Source organism: Bombina bombina, chromosome 1 (genome assembly GCF_027579735.1).
Source record: "Bombina bombina isolate aBomBom1 chromosome 1, aBomBom1.pri, whole genome shotgun sequence".
NCBI classification, from domain to species: Eukaryota; Metazoa; Chordata; class Amphibia; order Anura; family Bombinatoridae; genus Bombina; species Bombina bombina.
Window position 1 is genome coordinate 1,324,588,217 of NC_069499.1, and position 12,651 is coordinate 1,324,600,867.

The window sequence follows — 12,651 nt, forward strand, 5'->3', positions numbered from 1 at the left end:
GGTAGAACTCCGCCTCAAAGGATTACAGCTCATTCGACTAGGTCAGTCTCTACTTCCTGGGCATTTAGGAATAAAGCTTTGGTTGATCAGATTTGCAAAGCAGCAACTTGGTCTTCTTTGCATACTTTTACTAAATTCTACCATTTTGATGTGTTTTCTTCTTCTGAAGCAGTTTTTGGTAGAAAAGTACTTCAGGCAGCTGTTTCAGTTTGATTCTTCTGCTTATAATTTCAGTTTTTTTCATTATAAGATTTAAACTTTATTTTGGGGTGTGGATTATTTTTCAGCGGAATTGGCTGTTTTTATTTTATCCCTCCCTCTCTAGTGACTCTTGCGTGGAAGATCCACATCTTGGGTATTCATTATCCCATACGTCACTAGCTCATGGACTCTTGCTAATTACATGAAAGAAAACATAATTTATGTAAGAACTTACCTGATAAATTAATTTCTTTCATATTAGCAAGAGTCCATGAGGCCCACCCTTTTTTGAGGTGGTTATGATTTTTTTGTATAAAGCACAATTATTCCAATTCCTTATTTTATATGCTTTCACACTTTTTTCTTATCACCCCACTTCTTGGCTATTCGTTAAACTGATTTGTGGGTGTGGTGAGGGGTGTATTTATAGGCATTTTGAGGTTTGGGAAACTTTGCCCCTCCTGGTAGGAATGTATATCCCATACGTCACTAGCTCATGGACTCTTGCTAATATGAAAGAAATGAATTTATCAGGTAAGTTCTTACATAAATTATTTTTTTCCGAATCGATCATTGATACCTTAATTTAGGCTCGAAAGGAAAATCTATCATAAGATATGGTGTAAATATCTTCACTGGTGTGAATCCAAGGGTTACTCATGGAGTAAGGTCAGGATTCCTAGGATATTATCTTTTCTCCAAGAAGGATTGGAGAAGGGATTGTCAGCTAGTTCCTTAAAGGGACAGATTTCTGCTCTGTCTATTCTTTTGCACAAACGTCTGGCTGAGGTTCCAGACGTTCAGGCTTTTTGTCAGGCTTTAGTTCGAATCAAGCCTGTGTTTAAACCTGTTGCTCCTCCATGGAGTTTAAATTTAGTTCTTAAAGTTCTTCAAGGGGTTCCGTTTGAACCTTTGCATTCCATAGATATTAAGCTTTTATCTTGGAAAGTTCTGTTTTTAGTAGCTATCTCCTCGGCTCGAAGAGTTTCGGAGTTATTTGCTTTACAATGTGATTCCTTTTATCTGATTTTCTATGCAGATAAGGTAGTGTTATGTACCAAACCTGGGTTTCTTCCTAAGGTGGTATCTAATAAGAATATCAATCAGGAGATTGTTGTTCCTTCACTATGTCCTAATCCTTCTTCAAAGAAGGAACGTCTATTACACAATCTTGATGTGGTTCGTGCTTTAAAGTTTTATTTACAAGCTACGAAGGATTTTCGTCAAACATCTGCTTTGTTTGTTGTCTACTCTGGACAGAGGAGAGGCCAAAAGGCTTCAGCAACTTCTCTTTCTTTTTGGCTAAGAAGTATAATACGCTTAGCTTATGAGACTGCTGGCCAGCAGCCTCCTGAAAGAATTACAGCTCATTCCACTAGAGCAGTAGCTTCCTCATGGTCTTTTAAACATGAGGCCTCTGTTGAACAGATTTGTAAGGCGGCGACTTGGTCTTCGCTTCATACCTTTTCGAAATTCTATAAATTTGATACTTTTGCTTCTTCTGAGGCTATTTTTGGGAGAAAGGCAGTGGTGCCTTCCGTTTAAGTTCCTGCCTTGTCCCTCCCTTCATCCGTGTCCTAAAGCTTTGGTATTGGAATCCCACAAGTAACGGATGAACCCGTGGACTGGATACACCTTTACAAGAGAAAACAAAATTTATGCTTACCTGATAAATTTATTTCTCTTGTGGTGTATCCAGTCCACGGCCTGCCCTGTCATTTTAAGGCATGTGTTTTTTATTTTTAAACTACAGTCACCACTGCACCCTATAGTTTCTCCTTTTGTTCTTGCTTGTCTTCGGTCGAATGACTGGGGGTGGCAGTTAGGGGAGGAGCTATATAGACAGCTCTGCTGTGGGTGTCCTCTTGCACCTTCCTGTTGGGAAGGAGACTATCCCACAAGTAATGGATGAACCCGTGGACTGGATACACCACAAGAGAAATAAATTTATCAGGTAAGCATAAATTTTGTTTTTAGGATTCAGACAGAGCATGCTATTTTTTAAAAAAAAGTTTGTATTCCTTTTATTATCAAATTTGCTTAACTTTCATGGTATTTTTTGTTAAAGAGATACCTAGGTAGGAAGTGTGCTCGTGTCTGGGGCACTGCATTGCAGGAAAACGTGTTATATTATCAAGCTTTGCAGGACTTTGATATTTTGGTGCAGTTAATGTATAAATACAGCGCATAATATCTGGGGAATATTTTACCCAGTCTTCTTTGCTAGAGCCAATCAAAGGCTGCTTTAAGGCAACTTTAAAGGGACAGAAAACCCCGAAAAAAAATATTTCATGATTCAGACAGAACATACAATATTAAACAACTTTCCAATGTACTTCTATTATCACATTTTCTTCATGTTCTAGTTATCCTTTGTTGAAAATCAGAAAGGGCAGCACTATGTCCTGTCATGTAGTGCTCCAGTCACGTGCACACTTCCTATCTAGATATCTCTTCAAGAAAGAATAACATGAGAATGTTGCAATTTGATAATAGATGTAAATTTAAAACTTTTTAAAAATTGTATTCTCATGAAAGAAAAAAAAAAAAAATGGGTCATGTCCCTATAATATGAATAATAGTTAATTACAGAAATATAATACAATATACAAATATCTATTTTGATTTATTTACAGAACAAACTATTTCTTCCTTACAGGCTACAAAGTGTATTTCTCTTACAGAAGCTGTCTTATAATTGTTTTAATCCTATTCTGATTGGGTGGGAAACAGCCTCTTGCTGTTACTAGGCTGAAGCTAGTGAGAGCCTGGAATAATTACAGGACACATACATCAATAAGCACAATCTGAGGACTGATGCATAGAAAGTTCTGCTAAGCCAAGTTAAAGTCTGAGCGCACGAGCCAGTTCTTGTACAGAATACAGATATGATTCACACGACAAACAAAACAAAAAAAATAGGCTGGTAGCGATAAATGAGCTGTGATCGCAATGAACTTTTTAATGCTCTATTAGCTCCAGGCAGCAGATCGTGTAAACAGGGAATTATTTATTGAAGCTACAGTTCCACTGCTGTGTATCTTGCAGCTACATTAGAACTGAATATGCAGTGCCTTTTTAAAACTTTGTTTCTTATTTTGCTTTTAAGTTCTTGTGTAATAAAATACATTCTTTTTGCATGACCATATATCCAGTGTTTTTTTTAGCTTTTGTCTGTATCCGGCAGCTCACTATATAACCACTATAATTCTATGTTTCCTGGAGAAATATGTATTCTGAAGTTATTTAAAGCTTTTGTTAGGTAGCAGAGAATTATCATGTTAATTATATAAATACATTGCAGTAGTAAGGACTGTACCACAAGATATTATGTGTCAGCCATCCAGGATAGTAAGGACTATATCACAAGATATCAGGTGTCAGCTATCCAGGATAGTAAGGACTGTACCACAAGATATCAGGTGCCAGCCATCTAGTATAGTAAGGACTGTACCACAAGATATTAGGTGCCAGCCATCCAGTATAGTAAGGACTGTACCACAAGATATCTGGTGCCAGGCATCTGATTAGTAAGGACTGTACCACAAGATATCAGGTGCCAGCCATCCGATTAGTAAGGACTGTACCACAAGATATCAGGTGCCAGCCATCCGATTAGTAAGGACTGTACCACAAGATATCAGGTGCCAGCCATCCGATTAGTAAGGACTGTACCACAAGATATCCGGTGCCAGCCATCCAGTATAGTAAGGACTGTACCACAAGATATTAGGTGCCAGCCATCCGATTAGTAAGGACTGTACCACAAGATATCAGGTGTCAGCTATCTAGGATAGTAAGGACTGTACCACAAGATATCAGGTGGCAGCCGTCCAGTATAGTAAGGACTGTACCACAAGATATCAGGTGCCAGCCATCCAGTATAGTAAGGACTGTACCACAAGATATCAGATGCCAGCTATCCAGTATAGTAAGGACTGTACCACAAGATATCAGGTGCCAGCCATCCGATTAGTAAGGATATACCCCAAGATATCAGGTGCCGGCCATCCAGGATAGTAAGTACTATACCACAAGATACTAGGTGCCAGCCATCCGATTAGTAAGGACTGTACCACAATATATCAGGTGTCAGCTATCCAGGATAGTAAGGACTGTACCACAATATATCAGGTGTCAGCTATCCAGGATAGTAAGGACTGTACCACAAGATATCAGGTGTCAGCTATCCAGGATAGTAAGGACTGTACCACAAGATATCAGGTGCCAGCCATCCGATTAGTAAGGACTGTACCACAAGATATCAGGTGCCAGCCATCCGATTAGTAAGGATATACCCCAAGATATCAGGTGCCGGCCATCCAGGATAGTAAGTACTATACCACAAGATACTAGGTGCCAGCCATCCGATTAGTAAGGACTGTACCACAAGATATCAGGTGTCAGCTATCCAGGATAGTAAGGACTGTACCACAAGATATCAGGTGTCAGCTATCCAGGATAGTAAGGACTGTACCACAAGATATCAGGTGCCAGCCATCCGATTAGTAAGGACTGTACCACAAGATACCAGGTGCCAGCCATTTGATTAGTAAGGACTGTACCACAAGATATCAGGTGCCAGCCATCCGATTAGTAAGGACTGTACCACAAGATATCAGGTGTCAGCTATCCAGGATAGTAAGGACTGTACCACAAGATATCAGGTATCAGCTATCCAGGATAGTAAGGACTGTACCACAAGATATCAGGTATCAGCTATCCAGGATAGTAAGGACTGTACCACAAGATATCAGGTGCCAGCCATCTGATTAGTAAGGACTGTACCACAAGATATCAGGTGCCAGCCATCTGATTAGTAAGCACTGTACCACAAGATATCGGGTGTCGGCTATCTAGGATAGTAAGGACTGTACCACAAGATATCAGGTGCCAGCCGTCCAGTATAGTAAGAACTGTACCACAAGATATCAGGTGCCAGCCATCCAGTATAGTAAGGACTGTACCACAAGATATCAGATGCCAGCCATCCGATTAGTAAGGATATACCACAAGATATCAGGTGCCAGCCATCCAGGATAGTAAATACTATACCACAAGATACCAGGTGCCAGCCATCTGATTAGTAAGGACTGTACCACAAGATATCAGGTGTCGGCTATCTAGGATAGTAAGGACTGTACCACAAGATATCAGGTGCCAGCCGTCCAGTATAGTAAGGACTGTACCACAAGATATCAGGTGCCAGCCATCCGATTAGTAAGGACTGTACCACAAGATATCAGGTGACAGCCATCCGATTAGTAAGGATATACCACAAGATATCAGGTGCCAGCCATCCAGGATAGTAAGTACTATACCACAAGATACCAGGTGCCAGCCATCTGATTAGTAAGGACTGTACCACAAGATATCAGGTGTCGGCTATCTAGGATAGTAAGGACTGTACCACAAGATATCAGGTGCCAGCCGTCCAGTATAGTAAGGACTGTACCACAAGATATCAGGTGCCAGCCATCCGATTAGTAAGGACTGTACCACAAGATATCAGGTGACAGCCATCCGATTAGTAAGGATATACCACAAGATATCAGGTGCCAGCCATCCAGGATAGTAAGTACTATACCACAACATACCAGGTGCCAGCCATCTGATTAGTAAGGACTGTACCACAAGATATCAGGTGTCGGCTATCTAGGATAGTAAGGACTGTACCACAAGATATCAGGTGCCAGCCGTCCAGTATAGTAAGGACTGTACCACAAGATATCAGGTGCCAGCCATCCGATTAGTAAGGACTGTACCACAAGATATCAGGTGACAGCCATCCGATTAGTAAGGATATACCACAAGATATCAGGTGCCAGCCATCCAGGATAGTAAGTACTATACCACAAGATATCAGGTGCCAGCAATCCAGGATAGTAAGTACTATACCACAAGATACCAGGTGCCAGCCATCCGATTAGTAAGGACTGAACCACAAGATATCAGGTGTCAGCTATCCAGTATAGTAAGGACTGTACCACAAGATATCAGGTGTCAGCTATCCAGGATAGTAAGGACTGTACCACAAGATATCAGGTGCCAGCCATCCGATTAGTAAGGACTGTACCACAAGATACCAGGTGCCAGCCATCTGATTAGTAAGGACTGTACCACAAGATACCAGGTGCCAGCCATCCGATTAGTAAGGATATACCACAAGATATCAGGTGCCAGCCATCCGATTAGTAAGGATATACCACAAGATACCAGGTTCCAGCCATCCGATTAGTAAGGATATACCACAAGATATCAAGTGCCAGCCATCCGATTAGTAAGGACTGTACCACAAGATACCAGGTGCCAGCCATCCGATTAGTAAGGACTATACCACAAGATATCAGGTGCCAGCCATCCAGTATAGTAAGGACTGTACCACAATATATCAGGTGCCAGCCATCCGATTAGTAAGGACTGTACCACAAGATACCATGTGCCAGCCATCTGATTAGTAAGGACTGTACCACAAGATACCAGGTGCCAGCCATCCGATTAGTAAGGATATACCACAAGATATCCGGTGCCAGCCATCCGATTAGTAAGGACTGTACCACAAGATACCAGGTGCCAGCCATCCGATTAGTAAGGATATACCACAAGATATCAGATGCCAGCCATCCGATTAGTAAAGAATATACCACAAGATATCAGATGCCATCCATCCGATTAGTAAGGACTGTACCACAAGATACCAGGTGCCAGCCATCCGATTAGTAAGGACTGTACCACAAGATACCAGGTGCTAGCCATCCGATTAGTAAGGACTGTACCACAAGATGCTGGATGCCGAGAGTTTGCCATCTATTTCACATATCATTTTCAACAAAAAAATCATTCAAAATGCAACTCTCACCTCAGTCTCTGTATTAAAGTGTAAGACATTTGGCATCATTAAAGTTTTAACAAATTTTATATATTTTTTTTTTCATTTCTGTAGTGAAAATCACAGTGCTGAATTATCAAAGTCCAACCACTGGTTTGTTCCCGGTTAGAACTGTCGGAGAGTGTAAGAAAGCAAAGATTCATGACAGTCTGTACTGCGCTGCCAGTGCTTGGGCATTGGCTCTTGCTTACAGGTACAGTTGTCTCTTTATTATTATTTTTAATTGCTGGTTTTACATCTTATCTATTAAAGGGACAGTACAATCAAATATAAACTTTCATGAATCAGACAGAGCATGCAATTTTAAACAACTTTCTAATGTATTTCTATCATTTGCTTAGTTCTCTTAGTATCCTTTGTTTAAAAGCATATCTTGGAAGGCTTAGGAGCAGCTATGCACTACTGGGAGCCAGCTGCTGATTGGTGGCTGCTCATAAATTCCTTTTATCTTTGGCTCACCAGATGGGTTCAGCCAGCTCCCAGTAGTGGTTTGCTGCTACTTCAACAGAGGATACCAAGAGAATTAAACAAATTTGATAATGATAGTAAATTGTAAAGTTGTTTTTATTTGTGATTCAGATAGACAATACCATTTCAAAGTGTTGTTTTTTATGTCCCTTCAAGTTGTGCTTGCTACGTTGAGAATGAGGATAGCAAATGTAATAATAACCTGCATGTTTTTTTGTTTTTTTTAAGGGATATTAAAGTGATGCATTGACATTAATGTATCACTTCAATGTCTATATGAGGTGTGCAGCTTTTATTATAAGCAGGTTTCACCTATGCAGTGGCCATTCAGTTAATTGTCAGGAAGTTCCCAAGTCAATGCTTCCTTGGTTTGGAGGGAGGGGGGTAACATATTCACTTTGCCATCTCTCTATAACGCCTGCACCCTTCTTTTATAAACAAAGGCACGTGACTAGGTACTAATAGGGTCGGCTTTAGTAAAATGTGTGCAAACAAAACTTCTTTTTTAAATCACTTTTAATAGAAACCAGAGAATCAAACAAATGTTATTTATTTTTCTCCAACATTGGTGTGTCCGGTCCACGGCGTCATCCTTACTTGTGGGATATTCTCTTCCCCAACAGGAAATGGCAAAGAGTCCCAGCAAAGCTGGTCACATGATCCATCCTAGGCTCCGCCCACCCCAGTCATTCTCTTTGCCGTTGCACAGGCAACATCTCCACGGAGATGGTTAAGAGTTTTTTAGTGTTTAAATGTTGTTTTTATTCTTCTATCAAGTGTTTGTTATTTTAAAATAGTGCTGGTATGTACTATTTACTCTGAAACAGAAAAGGATGAAGATTTCTGTTTGTAAGAGGAAGATGATTTTAGCAGACAGTAACTAAAATCGATTGCTGTTTCCACATAGGACTGTTGAGATGAAGTAACTTCAGTTGGGGGAAACAGTTAGCAGACTTTTCTGCTTAAGGTAGGACTAGCCATATTTCTAACAAGACTGTGTAATGCTGGAAGGCTGTCATTTCCCCTCATGGGGACCGGTAAGCCATTTTCTTAGTCAAAAACAAACAGAATAAAGGGCTTATTATGGGCTAAATCGATTGCTTTATTTGTGCATATTATTCAAATTTAGGCTAACAATTGACATTTATAATCTTGGGGAACGTTTATAAAACGGCAGGCACTGTATTGGACACCTTTTTCAGTCAGGGGGCCTTTCTAGTCATAGACTGAGCCTCATTTTCGCGCCATTAATGCGCAGTTGTTTTTTGAGAGCAGGGCATGCAGATGCATGTGTGAGGATCTAAGAATCTCTGAAAAAGCTTTTAGAAGGCGTCATTTGGTATCGTATTCCCCTCAGGGCTTGGTTGGGTCTTAGCAAAGACTGTATCTGGGACTGTATAGGGGTTAAATTGAAAAACGGCTCCGGTTCCGTTATTTTAAGGGTTAAAGCTCTGAAATTTGGTGTGCAATACTTTTAAGGCTTTAAGACACTGTGGTGAAAATTTGGTAATTTTTGAACAATTCCTTCATACTTTTTCACATATTCAGTAATAAAGTGTTTTCTGTTTGAAATTTAAAGTGACAGTAACGGTTTTATTTTAAAACGTTTTTTGTGCTTTGTTGACAAGTTTAAGCCTGTTTAACATGTCTGTACCTTCAGATAAGCTATGTTCTATATGTATGAAAGCCAATGTGTCTCCTCATTTAAATTTATGTGATAATTGTGCCATAGCGTCCAAACAAAGTAAGGACAGTACTGCCACAAATAATGATATTGCCCAAGATGATTCCTCAAATGAGGGGAGTAAACATGATACTACATCATCTCCTACTGTGTCTACACCAGTTTTGCCCATGCAGGAGGCCCCTAGTACATCTAGTGCGCCAATACTTATTACCATGCAACAATTAACGGCTGTAATGGATAACTCCATAGCAAATCTTTTATCCAAAATGCCTACTTATCAGAGAAAGCGCGATTGCTCTGTTTTAAACACTGAAGAGCAAGAGGACGCTGATGATAATTGTTCTGTCATACCCTCACACCAATCTGAAGGGGCCATGAGGGAGGTTTTGTCTGAGGGAGAAATTTCAGATTCAGGAAAAATTTCTCATCAAGCTGAACCTGATGTTGTGACATTTAAATTTAAATTAGAACATCTCCGCGCACTGCTTAAGGAGGTTTTATCTACTCTGGATGATTGTGACAATTTGGTCATTCCAGAGAAATTATGCAAGATGGACAGGTTCCTAGAGGTTCCAGTGCCCTCCGACGTTTTTCCTATACCCAAGCGGGTGGCGGACATAGTAAATAAAGAGTGGGAAAAGCCCGGCATACCTTTTGTTCCTCCCCCTATATTTAAGAAATTATTTCCTATGGTCGACCCCAGAAAGGACTTATGGCAGACAGTCCCCAAGGTCGAGGGGGCAGTTTCTACTCTAAACAAACGCACTACTATTCCTATCGAAGATAGTTGTGCTTTCAAAGATCCTATGGATAAAAAATTGGAGGGTTTGCTTAAAAAGATTTTTGTACAGCAAGGCTACCTTCTACAACCAATTTCATGCATTGTTCCTGTCACTATGGCAGCGTGGTTCTGGTTCGAGGAACTAGAAAAGTCGCTCAGTAGAGAAACTCCATATGAGGAGGTTATGGACAGAGTTCACGCACTTAAATTGGCTAACTCTTTTATTTTAGATGCCGCTTTGCAATTAGCAAAATTAGCGGCGAAAAATTCAGGGTTTGCTATCGTGGCGCGCAGAGCGCTTTGGCTAAAGTCTTGGTCAGCGGATGTGTCATCCAAGACAAAATTGCTTAACATTCCTTTCAAAGATAAAACTTTATTTGGACCTGATTTGAAAGAGATTATTTCAGACATCACTGGGGGAAAGGGCCACGCCCTTCCACAGGATAGGTCTTTTAAGGCTAAAAATAAGCCTAATTTTCGTCCCTTTCGCAGAAATGGACCAGCCTCTAATTCTGCATCCTCTAAGCAAGAGGGTAATGCCTCACAACCCAAACCAGCCTGGAAACCAATGCAAGGCTGGAACAAGGGTAAGCAGGCCAAGAAGCCTGCCACTGCTAACAAAACAGCATGAAGGAGTAGCCCCCGATCCGGGACCGGATCTGGTGGGGGGCAGACTCTCTCTCTTTGCTCAGGCTTGGGCAAGAGATGTTCAGGATCCTTGGGCGCTAGAAATAGTTTCTCAAGGTTATCTCCTGGAATTCAAGGAACTACCCCCAAGGGGAAGGTTCCACAAGTCTCACTTATCCTCAAACCAAATAAAGAGACAGGCATTCTTACATTGTGTAGAAGACCTGTTAAAGATGGGAGTGATACACCCAGTTCCAATAAAGGAACAAGGAATGGGATTTTATTCCAATCTGTTCGTAGTTCCCAAAAAAGAGGGAACGTTCAGACCAATTCTGGATTTGAAGATCCTAAACAAATTTCTCAGGGTACCATCGTTCAAAATGGAAACTATTCGAACGATTCTACCCACCATCCAGGAAGGTCAATTTATGACTACCGTGGATCTAAAGGATGCGTACCTACATATCCCTATCCACAAGGAACATCATCAGTTCCTAAGATTCGCTTTTCTGGACAAACATTACCAGTTTGTGGCTCTTCCATTCGGATTAGCCACTGCTCCAAGGATTTTCACAAAGGTGCTAGGGTCCCTTCTAGCGGTTCTAAGACCAAGGGGCATTGCAGTAGTACCTTACTTGGACGACATTCTAATACAAGCGTCGTCCCTGTCAAAGGCAAAGGCTCATACGGACATCGTCCTAGCCTTTCTCACATCTCACGGATGGAAGGTGAACAAAGAAAAGAGTTCTCTGTCCCCGTCAACAAGAGTTCCCTTCTTGGGAACAATAATAGATTCCTTAGAAATGAGGATTTTTCTGACAGAGGTCAGAAAATCAAAACTTCTAAGCTCTTGTCAAGTACTTCATTCTGTTCCTCGTCCTTCCATAGCGCAGTGCATAGGATTGATGGTTGCAACAATGGACATAGTTCCTTTTGCACGAATTCATCTAAGACCATTACAACTGTGCATGCTCAAACAGTGGAATGGGGATTATACAGACTTGTCTCCAATGATTCAAGTAGATCAAAAGACCAGAGATTCACTCCGTTGGTGGCTGACCCTGGACCATCTGTCCCAGGGAATGAGCTTCCGCAGGCCAGAGTGGGTCATTGTCACGACCGACGCCAGTCTAGTGGGCTGGGGTGCGGTCTGGGAATCCCTGAAAGCTCAGGGTCTATGGTCTCGGGAAGAGTCTCTTCTCCCGATAAACATTCTGGAACTGAGAGCGATATTCAATGCTCTCAGAGCTTGGCCTCAACTAGCAAAGGCCAAATTCATAAGGTTCCAATCAGACAACATGATGACTGTTGCTTATATCAATCATCAAGGGGGAACAAAGAGTTCCCTGGCGATGAAAGAAGTGACCAAAATAATTCAATGGGCGGAGGATCACTCCTGCCACTTGTCTGCGATCCACATCCCAGGAGTGGAAAATTGGGAAGCGGATTTTCTGAGTCGTCAGACATTTCATCCGGGGGAGTGGGAACTCCATCCGGAAATCTTTGCCCAAATAACTCAATTATGGGGCATTCCAGACATGGATCTGATGGCGTCTCGTCAGAACTTCAAGGTTCCTTGCTACGGGTCCAGATCCAGGGATCCCAAGGCGACTCTAGTAGATGCACTAGTAGCACCTTGGACTTTCAACCTAGCTTACGTATTCCCACCGTTTCCTCTCATTCCCAGGCTGGTAGCCAGGATCAATCAGGAGAGGGCCTCGGTGATCTTGATAGCTCCTGCGTGGCCACGCAGGACTTGGTATGCAGACCTGGTGAATATGTCATCGGCTCCACCATGGAAGCTACCTTTGAGACAGGACCTTCTTGTTCAAGGTCCATTCAAACACCCAAATCTGGTCTCCCTCCAACTGACGGCTTGGAGATTGAACGCTTGATTCTATCAAAGCGCGGGTTTTCAGATTTGGTGATAGATACTCTGGTTCAGGCCAGAAAACCTGTAACTAGAAAAATTTACCATAAAATATGGAAAAAATATAT

General features: G+C 41.5%; 1 protein-coding gene across 3 annotated transcripts in view; it reads left to right on the forward strand.

The window, feature by feature from the left end:
- Window positions 1–12,651, forward strand: part of PHKB (phosphorylase kinase regulatory subunit beta) — a 1,109,273-nt gene that overhangs the window by 249,668 nt on the left and 846,954 nt on the right. For all 3 annotated transcript variants that reach the window (XM_053701982.1, XM_053701974.1, XM_053701966.1), the window contains one exon: window positions 7,145–7,283. In XM_053701982.1, coding sequence (XP_053557957.1) covers window positions 7,145–7,283 — 139 coding nt within the window. The remainder of the gene's footprint in view (window positions 1–7,144; window positions 7,284–12,651) is intronic.